The sequence below is a fragment of the Microtus oregoni genome, unplaced genomic scaffold (genome assembly GCF_018167655.1).
Source record: "Microtus oregoni isolate MIOR12 unplaced genomic scaffold, Mior012 000003F_ref0000135, whole genome shotgun sequence".
In the NCBI taxonomy this organism is placed as follows: Eukaryota; Metazoa; Chordata; class Mammalia; order Rodentia; family Cricetidae; genus Microtus; species Microtus oregoni.
The window spans coordinates 2,723,186-2,738,848 of record NW_024543062.1 but is presented as its reverse complement, the minus strand read 5'-3'; the positions used below and the strand labels follow the sequence as shown (position 1 = coordinate 2,738,848).

The following is a 15,663-nucleotide window of genomic DNA, read 5'->3' as shown; positions in this document are numbered from 1 at the left end:
GGCTAGCCTGATCTACCTTAGGGAGAATCAGGTCAGTCAGGTATACACGGTAAGTAATTAAAATTTAAAAATAAGGTAGATGGAGCCTGCAGAATGACACCTGAAGTTGATTTCTGACCTGTACACACATGAGCACACACATGTACACCCACGTGAACATGAATCTTCCCCTCCCCCACAATCAGAGGTAGCAATAGTTACCAGTGGGAAGATTTCTAAAAAAAAAAAAAAAAAAAAAAAAACCTGGTGGATTACTTGAAATCTTTTATTATGGTAAGATATACATGGAACAAATTTTTTCATTTTGCTTTTTCTTGGTAGGATTTCTCTGTGTAGCCCTGGCTGTCCTAGAACTTAGAGAGATATGACTGCCTCTGCCTCCTGAGTTCTGGGATTAAAGATGTGCACCACCACAACCAGGCTTCATTTAGTAATTTCTTTATTCCATTTTTCTTTAGTGTGTGCATACAAGTGTGTGCATATATGCATGTCATGGCAAGTGTATGGCTGTCAGAGGGTACCTTGTGGGAGTCAGCGCTCTTCTCCCTCCACAGGTTCTGGGCCGACAGACTTGGTAGCAATTGCTTTTACCCACTGAGTCATCCCTATGGCCACCCAAATTTCTATTGTAATCATCATGAGTCCACAGCATTGGTGTAATCACCCTGTGGTGCTACCAGAACAATTGTCCACCTTTACACACCAAACCAAACCAAAACTCAGTCTCCATTAAAGACCCCCAGCTTCTCCCCAGGCCATGGCCCTACCACTCTGCGTTCTGCTTCCAAGCATCTAACTTCTTTGGATGCCGCATAGACTGGTCACACAGCATTCTGCTTCTGTGTCTGGCCGAATACACGGAGCCCTGCGTTCTCAATGCTCCTTTGTGATATAGCAGGTGTCCAACCTGTCCCACCACAGGCCACACACATCCCAGGATGTGGCTGAGCACATTCATAGATAACATGATGTAGCAATGATGTTGGGCCCCCCATCCCTGTTTTCCCATTTCATTTCTTTTTTTAAAAAAATATTTATTTATTCTGTATACAATATTCTGTCTGTGTCTGCCTGTAGGCCATAAGAGGGCACCAGACCTCATTTCAGATGGTTGTGAGCCACCATGTGGTTGCTGGGAATTGAACTCAGGACCTTTGGAAGAGCAGGCAGTGCTCTTAACCACTGAGCCATCTCTCCAGCTCTTCCCATTTCATTTCTGTTGCTGTGATAAAATACCCAGATATAAGCAATCCAAAAATGAAAAAGGCTTCTTTTGACTCATAATTCTAAGTTATAGTCTACTGTTGGGGGACATTCAGGACAAAGAGAGAAATTAATGCTCACCTGCTTATGCTCTGCTCAGTCTCTCCATTCTTATATAGATCAGGACCATCCCTCACTCCACATACATAGGGGATGGTGCTGCCCACTGTGGGTACTTAATTAACTTAATTAAGACAGTCCCCTCAGACATGCCCAGCCCGGTGTAGATAATCCTTCTTGGAGACTCTCTTCCCAGGATGATTGTAAGTTTTGTCCAGTTGACAAACCAATCACCACACCCACCACGTCACCTCTCAAACCTGTCCTTCAGGACACTTCTTGCCATGCCTGACCTTGGGCGCTTGTCCTCACCATCAGGTCAAGCGCAACCTGCTGAATGTCTCCTACCGCATCGCACAGTACACTGACGTCATCTCTGACCTGCGCAGGGAAATCGAGCACCTCAAGTCAAAGATTGAGAAGCAGGATAAGGAGAAGAAAAGTGACCCCGGCGTCCTGGATATACAAGGTAGTGCTGAGTACAGCTGTGCCTCCAGCAGGCCCTGATGGCTCAGTACCCTCTCCTCCCTGGAGCCCTGTGCCCAACATTCACATTCCATGGGCCATGGCTTCTCCTGGCCTATGGAAGTGCCTAGCCATGGCCATTGTGATTATCTACATTCATGGTGACCAAGTGACCCTGCAAGGGCTATTGTTCTTGCTTCCCTGGGAGCCTCAGGCTGGCTCTAGTTTCATGCCTACAAGATATGGGGGCTAGACTATTTTATGTCCTTTTTTTTTTTTTGTTCTGAGATAGGGTTTCACTGTGTAGCTCTGACTCTCCTAGAACATATTCTGTAGACCAGGCTGGCCTTGAACTCACAGAGATCCCCTTGCTTCCACATCCCAAGTGCTTTTTTGGTGTGGAGGCCAAAGGTCAGTGTTAAATATCTTCCTCACTCTCTACCTTTTTTTTTTTTTTTAGTTTAGGGAGAAAATTATCATCATATTCATAGGTAGACGCTTTAGATGTAGGCGTGCTGGTTAGCCATGTGGCTGACATTCAGCTGCATGGTAAATGAGGGAGGGGGGCCTTCCACGAAAGAATAAGGAAGCCAGAGCACCAGAAGAGGCAGCTCAGGCTCTGACCAGCCTGTGAGAGAAAAGACAGAAGGAGAGGATGAGTCAGGCCTCAGAGCAGCAGGTGGACCCAACAGAACCTTAAAGTGGCTCAGAGCAACTGCATTCTTGTTTGACTTTGTTTTTTGTTTGTATGTTGGTTGCTTTTTGTTTTGAAGCAAGGTATATTCTGTGTAGCCTTGACTCTTCTGGAATTCACTGTGTAGACCAGGCTGGCTCCTGCCTCTGCCTCCTGAGTGCTAGACTTAAATGTGTGTGCCCTGCCCTCGGCATCTGGCTCTTACTTTTTAATTGACTTGAAATTTTTGATTTATTTGATGTGTATTGGTGTTCTGTCAGCATGTATGTCTATGCCCCATATGTTTGCAGTACCCAGGGAGGCCAGAAGAGGGTGACAGAGCCCTCTGACTGAAACTGCAGATAGTTGTCAGCCACCATGTGGGTCCTCTGAAGAGTAGCCAGGGCTCTTAGATGTTGAGACATCTTTCCAGCCACCTTAATATTTTTTGACACAGGGTTTCTCTTTGGCTTGGAACTTAGTGATTGGTCCATGCTGGCTGGCGGGTGTGCCCTAGGGATCCACTTGTCTTTGTTTCTCCTGTGCTCCAGCGCTAGGATTATAGAAGGGCACCATCGCACCTGGCTTTGTGGGCTGAATTTGGGTTATAGAGAACTTGAGGCCAGCCATGGAGGCAAGAGACTGACTTGACTCTTTCTCCCTTTCTAGAAAGAAAGAAAGAAAGAAAGAAAGAAAGAAAGAAAGAAAGAAAGAAAGATTTTAAGACACCTGTGTGGAGCGGGGATGTGACCCAGCTGTTGTTTCTGTGTAAACATGAGGACTGGTTAGGATCCTCAGCTCTCACATAAAAGCTAGTGCAGCAGGCTGGTGCAGCGGCGCACGTCTTTAATCCCAGCACTTAAGAGGCAGAGGCAGGCAATCTCTGTGAGCTGGAGGCCATCATAGACTTATAGAGTGAGTTCCAGGACAGCTAGGGCAGTTACACAGAGAAACAAAAATAAAACAAACAAAAGCCAGGCTGCACTGAGTGTCTCTAACCCCAGTACTGGGTAAGGGAAGAGTCTGGAGGATTCCTGGAGCTGGATGGCCATCTAATCTAGCCAGTTAATGGGCTGCAGAGCAGTGAGAGACACTGTCTCAAAGTATAAGGCAGGGAGAGACACTGTCTCAAAGCATAAGGCAGGGAAAGACACTATCAAAGCATAAGGCAGGGAGAGACTCCAAAAAATACCCAACATTGACCTCTAGCCTGGCATGGTCACATGTGACTGCATGCATGTATACACAGACCCACATCGATATGTACACAGCATATAAACACATAACCCTCTACCTCCCTAAAGGACATATGCAGACATACCACCCACATGTTCTTTGGTTTATGAAGATAGGTCTTGCTGTAATTTACAGAGGACTTCTAAAATCAATAAAAATAAGCAAGAAGCTCAATGATTAAGAGTGAGCAAGACATTTAATAGACAATTCACAGAATTACTTTTATTTTTGTTTTATTATTTGTGTGTGTGTGTGTGTGTGTGTGTGTGTGTGTGTGTGTAGATCAGAGGACAACTTGCAGGAATTGGTTCACTTCTCCTACCATGTGGATTCTGGGGATTAAACTTAGGTTGTGAGGCTTGGCTGTAAGCACCTTTACCCACTGAGCCATTTTGCCAGCCATACAGAATTCTTAGTGTCAGGAAACATATAAAAGTCTCAAATACTTTAGGAAACACAGGTGTAAGCTGAAATAGCTTTCACTTCTTGGACTAGCTAAAGTAAAGTGCTGAGGGATTGTGAAATGTGTTAAATTGGTAATATAGCAATTAGACAAAAATTAAGGTTTTCAAAGAGAAGTAAGACCATGACCTATACCCATCTACCGTCCTTCCACTTGTCCGTCTATGTGCCATCTGTCCACTCACCCAACCATTTCCCCATCACCCAAATACATGTTCCTCCACCCACTCATCTCCCCATCTGTCCATCCATCCACCAACCCATCCTTCCATACACTCATCATCCAGCCTCATATCCGTCCCTCCATCCAGTCATCCATCCACTCACACATCCATCTCTCCACCCAAATACACATTCATCTACCCACCCATCCCCTATTCATTCATGCCTCTGCCGTCTTATCTATCCATCCACCTACGCGTCCATGCATGCATCCATCCAAATATACATACATGCATACATACATACATACATACACACACACATGTACCTATTCAGCTATTCACCTACCTATTCATCCACGCATCTACATATCCATCTGGCCACACCAAAATCCATCCATTTATCAATTTATACACTATCAATTACCTACCCATCCAAGCTGGGTGGTAGTGGTGCACGCCTTTAACCCCAGTGCTCAGGATGCAGAGGCAAGCAAATCTTTGTGAGTTCGAGGTCAGCCTGGTCTACAGAATGAGTTCCAGGACAGCCAAAGCTACACGGAGAAATTATTTCTTGAAAAACAAAACAAAACAACAACAACAAAAAAAACCCAATAGCTGGGTGGTGGTGGCACACGCCTTTAATCCCAACACACTTGGGAAGCAGAGGCGGGTGGATCTCTGTGAGTTCGAGGCCAGCCTGGTCTATAAGGGCTAGTTCCAGGACAGGCTCCAAAGCTACAGAGAGATCCTGTCTCGAAAAACCAAAAAACAAACAAACAAACAAAATAAAACCAAAAAAAAAATTAACTCCCCATCCACCCACATACCGCATCTACACATCCTCCCACCTACACACCCACCCATCCTCCATGCATTCACAAATGTCCATGGACCATGACTCATCCTTGTGAGTGGGCATGGAGTTCAGCCCAGCCAGTCTTCTCCCTACCTGCAGTCACAATCCCCCAGGATGCAGAGGAGGACAGTCGTCTACAGATGAACAAGATCCGGGCACAGCTTATTGGGGCTTTCAAGGAGCAGATGGAGATGCGGCGCAGCCTGGTGGAGCTGGAGAATACCAACATTGAGCTGCACATAGACATGTCTCGCCACCTACTGACCATTGGAGAGTAAGTGCCCTGCTGATAGGCACAGCACATCCCCTAAGGGAAGGGAAGCCAAGGAACAGAGGGGGCACTGGTCCGAAAGAAAGCAGGTCTTGTCTCTGTTCCTCTCCCATTACAACCCTATTGGTAAACTGGGCCAAGCAGGAGACACTTCTAGATCCTTTGGGTTTCTTAAGGTTGGGGTCTAGAGCCAGCCCAGGGGGGTCAATACACATTAACACAATCTCTCCCACGGTTCACTTACCCATATGTGTAAGACTCTGAAGACAGAGTGACCCTGTGCAGAGAATAGCTGGGATGTCTACACCAGACTTCTGGAGGTGAAGGGGTTCCCCTAATCATTACACTGGGACAGTGGGTATCCCTCCAACTGTCCTGGAGAAACCTGGACACAATACCTACAGGGGTGCGTTCAGACAGCACCGTCACACTCAAACTTGTTGCTTCTTTTCACATCTACTCTGGCTTCTCCCCATAATTCCCCTCATCTCCTCCTCTCCCTCCCTTCTCAACTCCCTTCCCGCTCCTCCCTTTCTCCTTCCTTTTCCCTCCCTTCTCCTTCCCTCCCCTCCCTTTTTCCTTTCCTCCCCTCCCTTTCTCCTTCCCTCTCTTCCCTTCTCAATTCCCTTCCCTTTCCTTTCTTCTTCCCTTCCCCTCCCTTTCTCCTTCCCTTCCCCTTCCCTTCCTTTTTCCCTTCCCTTCCTCTCTCCTTCCTCTCCTCTCTTCGTTTGGAACAAGGTCTTGTATATAACTCAGGCTGGCCTGGAATTTGTGGTCTTTCACTTCCACCTCCTGGGTGCTGGAATGACAACTGTACATCACCACCCTTTGTTATGGTCACTGTCATCACCGTGCTCACCTTCCTCCTCTCTCTCCAATTATGCGAACAACACTGCTTACACTGCAGTCATTCTAAACTTCAGCAATGCAATCGGAGCTGTGCTGTGGTGGCACAGGCCTTTAATCCCAGCACCAGGGAGGCAGAGGCAGGTGGATCTCCAGGTTCGAGGCCAGCCTGGAAACCCTGTCTTGGGGGGGAAGAAAAAGCAAAGCCAATGCAGTCACAGTGTCTTGCCCTTTCTGGCCAGGTATCTGCTTGCCAGGCTTCCTTGGTCTTCCTTTTCTGCCCTGTTTCCATGGACCCTGTTTAGGCTCAATGTGTTACCCTTGCTGCCAGAGCCCAGACATGCTCCTAGTGTCCCTGGTCACACAGTTGTCTCCCGAGGACAGCATGTTTCCACAGGAGGTGGCTGTGGCTGGCTCTGTGGGGTCAGGGGTCATATGTGGGGCTGGAATGGATGCATATGTGGAGAAGATCTTGAGTGAGACCTGGTTCCTCTCCATCGTTTTCCCACGCCTGTGAGGAGGCTAGCGGGCCTGGAAAACTCTGGGTGTGAGGTGTAGAACTCTCAGCTCAGGCACGATTGATCCCTGATCCTTGTGTCCTGGCTACAGCTGGGAGCGAGAGAAGACCCACCCCCACGCAAACACGGACAAGAGTGAGAAGGACGAGGAGCCAGGGGATGCTGACGGAGAGGAGGTCGAGGCTTCAGAGCCCCCAGAGGTGGCTCTGGCCAGAGAGGAGGTGAACCTGCTCCTGGCTGAGCAGCAGAAAACTGCAGCCCTCAAGGTGAGGGAGAGGGATGATCTGCTGTGGCAATGGTGCTTATTGTCTGAGCCTGGCAATCCTTTGAGGGTACTGCCCATCCCATGAAACTCAGCAGCTATGAGCCTGGCAACCCTTTGAGGGCACCGCCCATCCCATGAAACTCAGCAACTATGTGGCCACAGCCATGTGAGTCTCAGATGCAGAGACTTGGTCTAGGGCTGGGACGTAGCTCAGTTGGTAGAGGTTTGCTTAGGAAGCACAAGGGCCAGGGTTCAGTCCCCAGCAACAGGTGTGGTGCTAGAGACCTGTAATCAGGAAGTAGAGGCAGGAGGGTCGGAAGTTCAAGGTCATCCTTGACCAGACAGGAGTGAGAAAAAAAGATAGGTGGAAAAAAAGACAGGAAAGCACGGGAAGCTTTGGCAGTCAGATCTCTGAGTTCAAGGCCAGCCTGGTCTACAGAGTGAGTTCCAGGGCAGCCAGGGCTACACAGAGAAACAAGTTTCAAAAAAAAAAAAACAGAAAGAAAAAAGCTTTTTTTTTTTTTTTTTTTTTTTTTTTTTTTAAAAATGAGCGTTTAATAGCTGGCTAGTGAGTAAACTCGGGTTAGGAAAATTACAGAACTCTTGCTTGAGGAAGCTTTGGGGGAAGGCTAGTGATGCTAGGAACTGGGCAGCTCATTAGCTAAATGCTGGTGGATGTTCTCAGAAAGTAGGAAAAGTGTTCAGTGATGTCAAGTTGTTAAACGCAGGCATTGTTTAATTCTCTTAAAAGCTATGTAATCAAAGCAAGAGGCCCTTGGTGTTATTATTACTCCTGACAACTCCAGTCTAGGCTTCTGCCTTCTCACTTCAAATTAATGATTAGATTTCCTACAGCTTTTAAAATAAGAAAGATAGTTGGGCAGTGGTGGCATTTGTCTTTAATCCCAGTACTCAGGAGGCAGAGGCAGGCAGATCTCTGAGTCCCAGGCAAGCCTAGTCTACAGAGTGAGTTCTAGGACAGTTAGAGCTGTTACACAGAGAAACCCTGTTTTGAAAAACAACAACAACAAAAGGAAGATAGATGCCTATTGTCTAAGCCAGTGATGTGCTCAGCTAGATGACATGAACGTCAAGGGCAAATTCAGATATCAACAAATGATGGAGCCCACAGTGGCGAGCCTGTCAGTCAGGAACCTGCAGAGGTGAGCCTGTCTGTCAGGAGCCTGCAGAGGTGAGTCTGTCAGTCAGGAGCCTGCAGAGGTGAGCCTGCCAGTCAGGAGCCTGCAGAGGTGAGTCTGTCAGTCAGGAGCCTGCAGAGGTGAGCCTGTCAGTCAGGAGCCTGCAGAGGTGAGCCCGTCAGTCAGGAACGTGCAGTGGTGAGCCCGTCAGTCAGGAGCCTGCAGAGGTGAGTCTGTCAGTCAGGAGCCTGCAGAGGTGAGTCTGTCAGTCAGGAGCCTGCAGAGGTGAGTCTGTCAGTCAGGAGCCTGCAGAGGTGAGTCTGTCAGTCAGGAGCCTGCAGAGGTGAGTCTGTCTGTCAGGAACCTGCAGAGGTGAGTCTGTCAGTCAGGAGCCTGTAGTGGAGAGCCTGTCAGTCAGGAACCTGGAGAGATGAGTCTGTCAGTCAGGAACCTGCAGAGGTGAGCCTGTCAGTCAGGAGCCTGCAGAGGTGAGTCTGTCTATCAGGAACCTGCAGAGGTGAGTCTGTCAGTCAGGAGCCTATAGTGGAGAGCCTGTCAGTCAGGAACCTGCAGAGGTGACTCTGTCAGTCAGGAACCTGCAGAGGTGAGCCTGTCAGTGAGGAGCCTGCAGAGGTGAGTCTGTCAGTCAGGAACCTGCAGAGGTGAGTCTGTCAGTCAGAAACCTGCAGAGGTGAGCCTGTCAGTCAGGAACCTGCAGAGGTGAGCCTGTCAGTCAGGAACCTGCAGAGGTTAGCCTGTCAGTCAGGAACCTGCAGAGGTGAGTCTATCAGTCAGGAGCCTGCAGAGGTGAGCCTGTCAGTCAGAAGCCTGCAGAGGTGAGCCTGTCAGTCAGGAGCCTGCAGAGGTGAGCCTGTCAGTGAGGAGCCTGCAGAGGTGAGTCTGTCAGTCAGGAATCTGCAGAGGTGAGTCTCTCAGTCAGGAACCTGCAGAGGTGAGTCTGTCAGTCAGAAACCTGCAGAGGTGAGCCTGTCAGTCAGGAACCTGCAAAGGTGAGCCTGTCAGTCAGGAACCTGCAGAGGTGAGCCTGTCAGTCAGGAGCCTGCAGAGGTGAGCCTGTCAGTCAGGAACCTGCAGAGGTGAGTCTGTCAGTCAGGAGCTTGTAGTGGAGAGCCTGTCAGGAACCTGCAGAGGTGAGTCTGTCAGTCAGGAACCTGCAGAGGTGAGCCTGTCAGTCAGGAGCCTGTAGTGGAGAGCCTGACAGTCAGGAACCTGCAGAGGTGAGCCTGACAGTCAATGAATGACCAATTAAAAAAGCAAAGTTTTAAGTATCTAGCCGGATGCCAGGCCCTGGGGCTTCAAGGAGAACTGGCTGCATCCTGTGCCCCAAGCTCAGGGCTGAGGGAAGAGACACAGGTGTGACTTGTGGTCAGTGCAGCAACAGCCACTGGAACAGGTGTGAGTGGACAGAGGAGGGGCCGTTTCTCAGCTTGGGAGTTGAGGAGAACTCAGGAGGCTGCATGGAGCAGAATGAAGAGGGCTTCAGAGGAGTCGGGATGGAGTTGGGGAGAACAGAGGGGAGGTTGTTTGGGGAGGAGTTGGGAGGAAGGGAGTGGAATCAGTCCCTGATTAGAAGGAAGGTGTTATCTGCCCATCCCTTGGGGACCAAGACTCTGGGCCTGCTAGGCAGCCTGAGTCCCACGTGACTCTCTGGGGCCTTGTGGGGTTAGTTGAGTGGTATGATCGTTTCTTTGCTGAGTCACTTGAGCAGGCCCCAGAGTGAAGGGATACAATCGCTGGGAAGGTGTTTCCTAGGCGTGATCAGCAGCATCTCCATCAGATGCACACACACCCTCTTGTGACGAGCATACAGAACATACAAACACATACAGAAACAACCATATACCCATAGCTATGCACAGAGAGTTGGAGCCTCGCCTGGTGTATGTGCAGAACCGAGCTACAGGCTGTAGGTGGGTCTCAAGGGCTCCTAGATCATTTTATACAGGGTGAGCAGTTCAGGGATCTGCAGTAGACAAGCTGGGCCTGAGCTCTCCCTGTGTCCCCTCACAAGCTGATTGAGATAATCAGGACATAGAGTGTCACCTACAGCTTTGTGAAAATCCTAGAGGCATGTCACAGTATGAAGTGGGTAGCTCTAGTTTCTGGTATTGAAAAGGTGGTCAGGTCCCAGGAGAGGAGTCTGCCATTCCACGCCACACATGGCCTCATGCAGAAGTCCTGGAGTGGTTCAGGAGATAAGAGAAGTTAGACAAGGTGGCCGAGAGACCTCTGTGGTTTCTGCAGGAAGGAACAGATGGAGTGGGTAGATAGATAGGAATAACAGTCGACCCCAAACTGGAGCAGCAGTAACGGCCCGTGACTTGTTAGTAGAGCTCTTTCTAGTCTGCATAGAGCCCCAGGTCCCATCCCTAGCACTGACTATACTGGACTGTTGGTAGGGCACACCTGTAATCCCAGCACTCTGGAAGAGGGAAATCAGGAGTTCAAGGTCATCTTCAGCTACGTAGTGAGTTTGAGGCTAGCCTGGGCTATGTAACTCTGGCAAAAAAGAGGCAGGGGGAAGAGGAGACTCATCGAAGCTCTACTTGAGGATTGAAATGAGTTTATTAGGGGTTTCTCAGGGGTGCCTACTAGAATGGCCGCATTTTCTGTAAAGTTGCCAACACCCTGCCTACCAAGTTCCCATTTTTTTCTTTAGAAAGTATTTATTTTTAATGTGTCTATATGCGTGTGAAGGAATATGCATGTGGGGGCAGGTGTCTGAGACGACCAGAAGAGGGCATCGGATCCCCTAGAACTAGAGTTTCAGTCACCCGGTATGGGTGATGGGGACAGAACTCACAGCCTCTGTAAGAGCAGTATGTGCTCTTAACCGCTGAATCCTCTCACCAGCCCCAAAGCTCCTGTATTATGTGACCCTGAGGGTAAAGAATTCCTTGGGGGAAGAAAAGTTTATTTTAGGTCTTATTTCAAGGACACAGTCCTTCCTGGTGGGGAAGGCATGGTGGCAGGAGCAGGAGACAGCTGCTTACAGGGCGTCCATAGGCAGGAAGCAGAGAGATGGATGCTGGTGCTCAGCTCGCTGTCTCCTTAAGCAACCCAGGACCCCAGTCCAGAGAATGGTGGGTCCCCCGCTTAAGGTGGGTTTTCCCACCTCACATGCCTTAATCAACAGTCTCTCATTGGCACAGCCAGAGGCCACCTCGTTTGCACAGCTGTCCACATGTGTCTTCTAAGTCCTGTCAAATGGGCCTCATCAGTATCGCCCTCACGGTGGCTCCTCATTAGGGTCAGTAGTCACACATCTCATGAGGTTGACTAACTGGCATCGGTGCTTGCCCCAAGCTGTCCTTGTCTCCCCCAGGCTGGACTAGAGCAGCGCCTGGCCCACGCCAAGCAGAAGGCCTCTCAGATGGAGAAGCTGCTCCCCAGGCAGGTGACCAGTGAGGATCAGCGGGAGGTGCTGCAGCTGCTGTGCAGGGCCCACGAGCTGGAGGTAGAGAACACAGAGCTGCAGGCCGACAACCTGTGCCTAAAGAACCTGCTGTGCCAGAAGGACTTCGTGATCCAGCGCTACCACCAGCACCGGATGCTGTGCGAGCAGGTCATCCAGGGGCAGCGGCAGCTGATGCAGGGTGAGGCCAGCTCGGACCAACCGATACTGTGTTCTAGAAAGAGAAACCACAGGCTGAGGGCTGGGGAAATGGCTCAGTTTGTTATGCAAGTGTGGGGACTCGAGTTTGGGGCCCAGAACTCATTGAAAAGGTGAGTGTGGTAGCGCATGCATATAATCCCATCGATAGCCAGGTGGGAAGTGGGGACAGGTGAATCCCTAGAGCTGGTGGTAGCTAGGTTAGCCTACTTGGCAAAGTTCCAGGCTAATGGGAGACTGGGAGACCTTGTCCTAGACAAAAGGTGGATGGTGTCTAAAGGATGACATTTGGGGTTGTCCCCTGACCTCTATTTACTGTGCGCGTGTACATGCGCGCGCGCGCACACACACACACACACACACACACAAGCGCGTGCGCACACACACACACACACACGATGGAAGGGCTTGGGGACATAGCTTATTGGTAGCTAAAGCCCTGAGTTCAATTCCTAGCATCACAGAAAAACAAAAACCCTTTGTCTGAAAACATAGTCCCCCACGTGTGTAGCACAGACACTAGCCTGTGACTGGCCCCCTGTACCTACTCCATCCCTCCCACCTTTCCCACCCCCTCCTTTTCCCCTCTCTTTTCCCCATCTACCTCTTCTTTCTTTTTCCCTTCCTTCCCAGAGTTACGTTGTTTAACTTGTGCTGTTTTCCAACTCATAACCATCCTGCTTCAGATATCCTAGTGTTTTTTTTTTAATTTGTTTATTTATTTTGAGATAGAGTCTCACCATGTAGCCCTGGCTGGGCTGGAACTTGCTGTGTAGACCAGATTGGTTTTAAAGTCACAGAGAACTCTGTGTTCTCTTTCTCCTAAGTGCTAGGGTTAAAGGTGTGCCACCATGCCCAAACTTGTCTTCACTTCTTAAAAATATTTGATTTGTTTTGCACTGTATATGTGAAAGCGTGTGTTTGTATGTGTGCACATGTACATAGGGTGCACGTGTGGAGATCATAGGCCAACACCTATGTCTTCTTGTACTACGTACCACCTTGTTTCTTGAGACAGGGTCTCATACTGAACCTGGAACTCACTATGTAGACGGACTTAGCTGACCAGCCAGCCCAGGGATCTTCCTGTCTCTGTCTGCCCATTGCTGGAGTTAAAGTCACATACTGCTATGCCATACTCTTTCATGTGAACACTAGGGACCCAACTCAGGGCCTCATGCTTGTGCAGAAAGTACTTTCCTCACGCAGTTTTCTTTCCAGCCCTTCCTTTCTTTCTAAGACTGGATCTCATTGTGTAACTCGGGCTGTTCGCTAATACACAATCCTCCTGCCTTTGTTTGGGATATTTCCTGTGAATTCAATCATGTGATCTTTGGTGTCTGATTTCTTTCACTTAGTATACCATTTCTTAGACCCATTCATGTAGCAGATACCATACAATGTCATTCCTTTTTATAGCTGAATCATATCCCACCACATGGACAGCCCGTGTCTAAGAGCTCATCTCTTCACATTGTCCCCATCTATGGTTATTATGAACAACACTTTGGAGAGCATTAATCTTTTTTTCCTTTTTTTTTAATTTATAGAAACAGGGTTTCTCTGTGTAGCCCTGGCTGCTTTGGAACTCACTCTGTAGACCAGGCTGGCCTTAAACTCAGAGATCCGCCTGCCTCTGCCTTCCGAGTGCTGGGATTAAAGGTGTGCACCATCACTACCCAGCCGTCTTTAGTTTTATGCATTACAACTCTTTTCAGTTCTTTTGGGTGTATGTACCAGGAGTTGGCCTTTAACTTTCAACTAAAAATTTGTTTATATTTTGGAGCCGTTATCAGTCCTTTCTCGCCCCCCTCTTTCCTTCCCTTTCCTGTTTTGGTGATGCTGGGGATGGAACCAAGGGCATCACCTGCACCAGGCAAGCACTCTACTACTGAGCTACGTGTCCAGCTCAATACTGTTATTTTATGACTGAAATGAACATGTCAGCACAATAGAAAAAGATTTGTTTTTTTTTTTTTTTAAAGATAGGGTTTCTGTGTGTAACACTGGCTGTCCTTGAATTCACTTTGTGGACCAGGCTAGCCTCAAACTCAGATCTGCCTGCCTCTCATTTCCAAGTGCTGGGATTAAAGGTGTGCGCCACCACCACCTGGCCAGAAAAAGACTTTTAAACTTCAGTTGGGGTGTAGCTCAATGGGAGAGTGTTTGCTTAGAATGTTTGACACACAGGGCTTACCAAGTGTAATGGTGTACATTGTAATTTAAAAAACAGCGCGTGAGAGAAAGACATGAGAGACACAACTCGCGTGGAGGGTTTCTATTAGGGGAAAGAGAAGGTAAGGGCTGGAGAGATGGCTCAGTGGTTAAGAGTCCAGGCTGCTCTTCCGGAGGTCCTGAGTTCAATTCCCAGCAACCACATGATGGCTCACAATCATCTATAATGAGATCTGGCTCCCTCTTCTGGCCTGCTGGCATGCATCCAGACAGAATGTTGTATACATAATAAATAAATCTTTAAAAAAAAAAAAGAGAGAGAGAAGGTAAAAGGAGGAAGGGGAAGGGGGAGACCAGCCTCTGGGGACAGGAGCAGCAGAAGAGAAGAGAGAGACAGAGAGAGGGGGGAGAAACAGAGAGACAGGCAGAGAAGCAGAGAGAGAGAGAGAGAGAGAGAGAGAGAGAGAGAGAGAGAGAGAGATGGGTGGTGCTCTTAGTGACTGCAGCTCAGGAGATATTCTCTCAGGAGCCCAAGGGCAGGCCGGTACAGATGCCTAAATACTAAAATGTATGCTTTTAATCCATCCCTCAGGAGGCAGAGGCCTATAGATCTCTGTGAATTCAAGGTCACCCTGGTCTACATAGTTCTGAGCCAACCAGGTCTGCACAAGTGAGACCCATACCACATCCCCAAAAGACCCTGAACTCCATTTTCATTATCACACACACAAAATTCATCATAAAAAAATTAAAGTAGAGCTGGGGATGCCACCCAGTTGGTGGAGTGCTTGCCTAGCAGTCATGAGGCTCTGGGTTCCATTCTCAGCACTAAATACCAAGGATGGTGCTCACACCTGTAATCCCAGCACTTGGAGGTACTGGCAGGAAGATCAGGAGTTCAAGGTTATCCACAGCTATATATTGAGTTCAAAGCCAGCCTGGACAGCATGAAACCCTGTCTCAAAATAAGTAAGCTAAAATGGGTGGGAATATAAAAGACAGTATACTGGAGAAGAAAGACTCTGTCTAGGAACTTCCTTTCCTTCAAACATTCCAGGAAGGATGTTGCCCTTTTTGGCACGTTGTGGTGTGTTGTACTACATTCTGACGGCTGCTTCCTTTGCTCCCTCAGACAGTGGCATTTCAGCCCCAGAACCTCTGGAGCAGCAATACCAACTGCACCTCCGGGAACTGGGCGAGGGCACATTGGACCGCCTGCTGCTGCAGCTCTCAGTGATGTCCAGCTCGATCCAAGTGAGACTCACTTCCCCTACCTCTCCCCAAAGCCACGATCAACAACATCCCATGATTCTTTGCCCTAGGTCAGCCTGTGCTGGGCTGTTCTGGGCACCAAGGACAGGGGAGAGAAACTAAGGAGACATTCATGGACCAAGTGCCCAGAGTCAGTTCCAGGGGGAGCATGTGTTGAACCACAGACTGCATAGTCAGACAGGGACCAGGACCAGAGGATGAGCTGCAGAGATGACTCAGTCAGTGGTGTGCTTACTGTGCAAGCATGGGACCCAAGGCCCTGTACACAGAAAAAAGAAAGAAAGAAAGAAAGAAAGAAAGAAAGAAAGAAAGAAGAAAGAAAAAGACCTGTTAACCCTTACCCCAATGCAGACCCAGGTTCAGC

The 15,663-nt window shown here is 48.8% G+C and overlaps 1 protein-coding gene across 1 annotated transcript in view; it reads left to right on the top strand.

The window, feature by feature from the left end:
* Positions 1-15,663, top strand: part of LOC121446514 (kinesin-like protein KIF19) — a 54,607-nt gene that overhangs the window by 26,903 nt on the left and 12,041 nt on the right. The window contains exons 10-14 of the mRNA XM_041649181.1: positions 1,642-1,792; positions 5,279-5,453; positions 6,906-7,080; positions 11,565-11,835; positions 15,160-15,281. Of these exons, the coding sequence (XP_041505115.1) occupies positions 1,642-1,792; positions 5,279-5,453; positions 6,906-7,080; positions 11,565-11,835; positions 15,160-15,281 (894 nt within the window). The remainder of the gene's footprint in view (positions 1-1,641; positions 1,793-5,278; positions 5,454-6,905; positions 7,081-11,564; positions 11,836-15,159; positions 15,282-15,663) is intronic.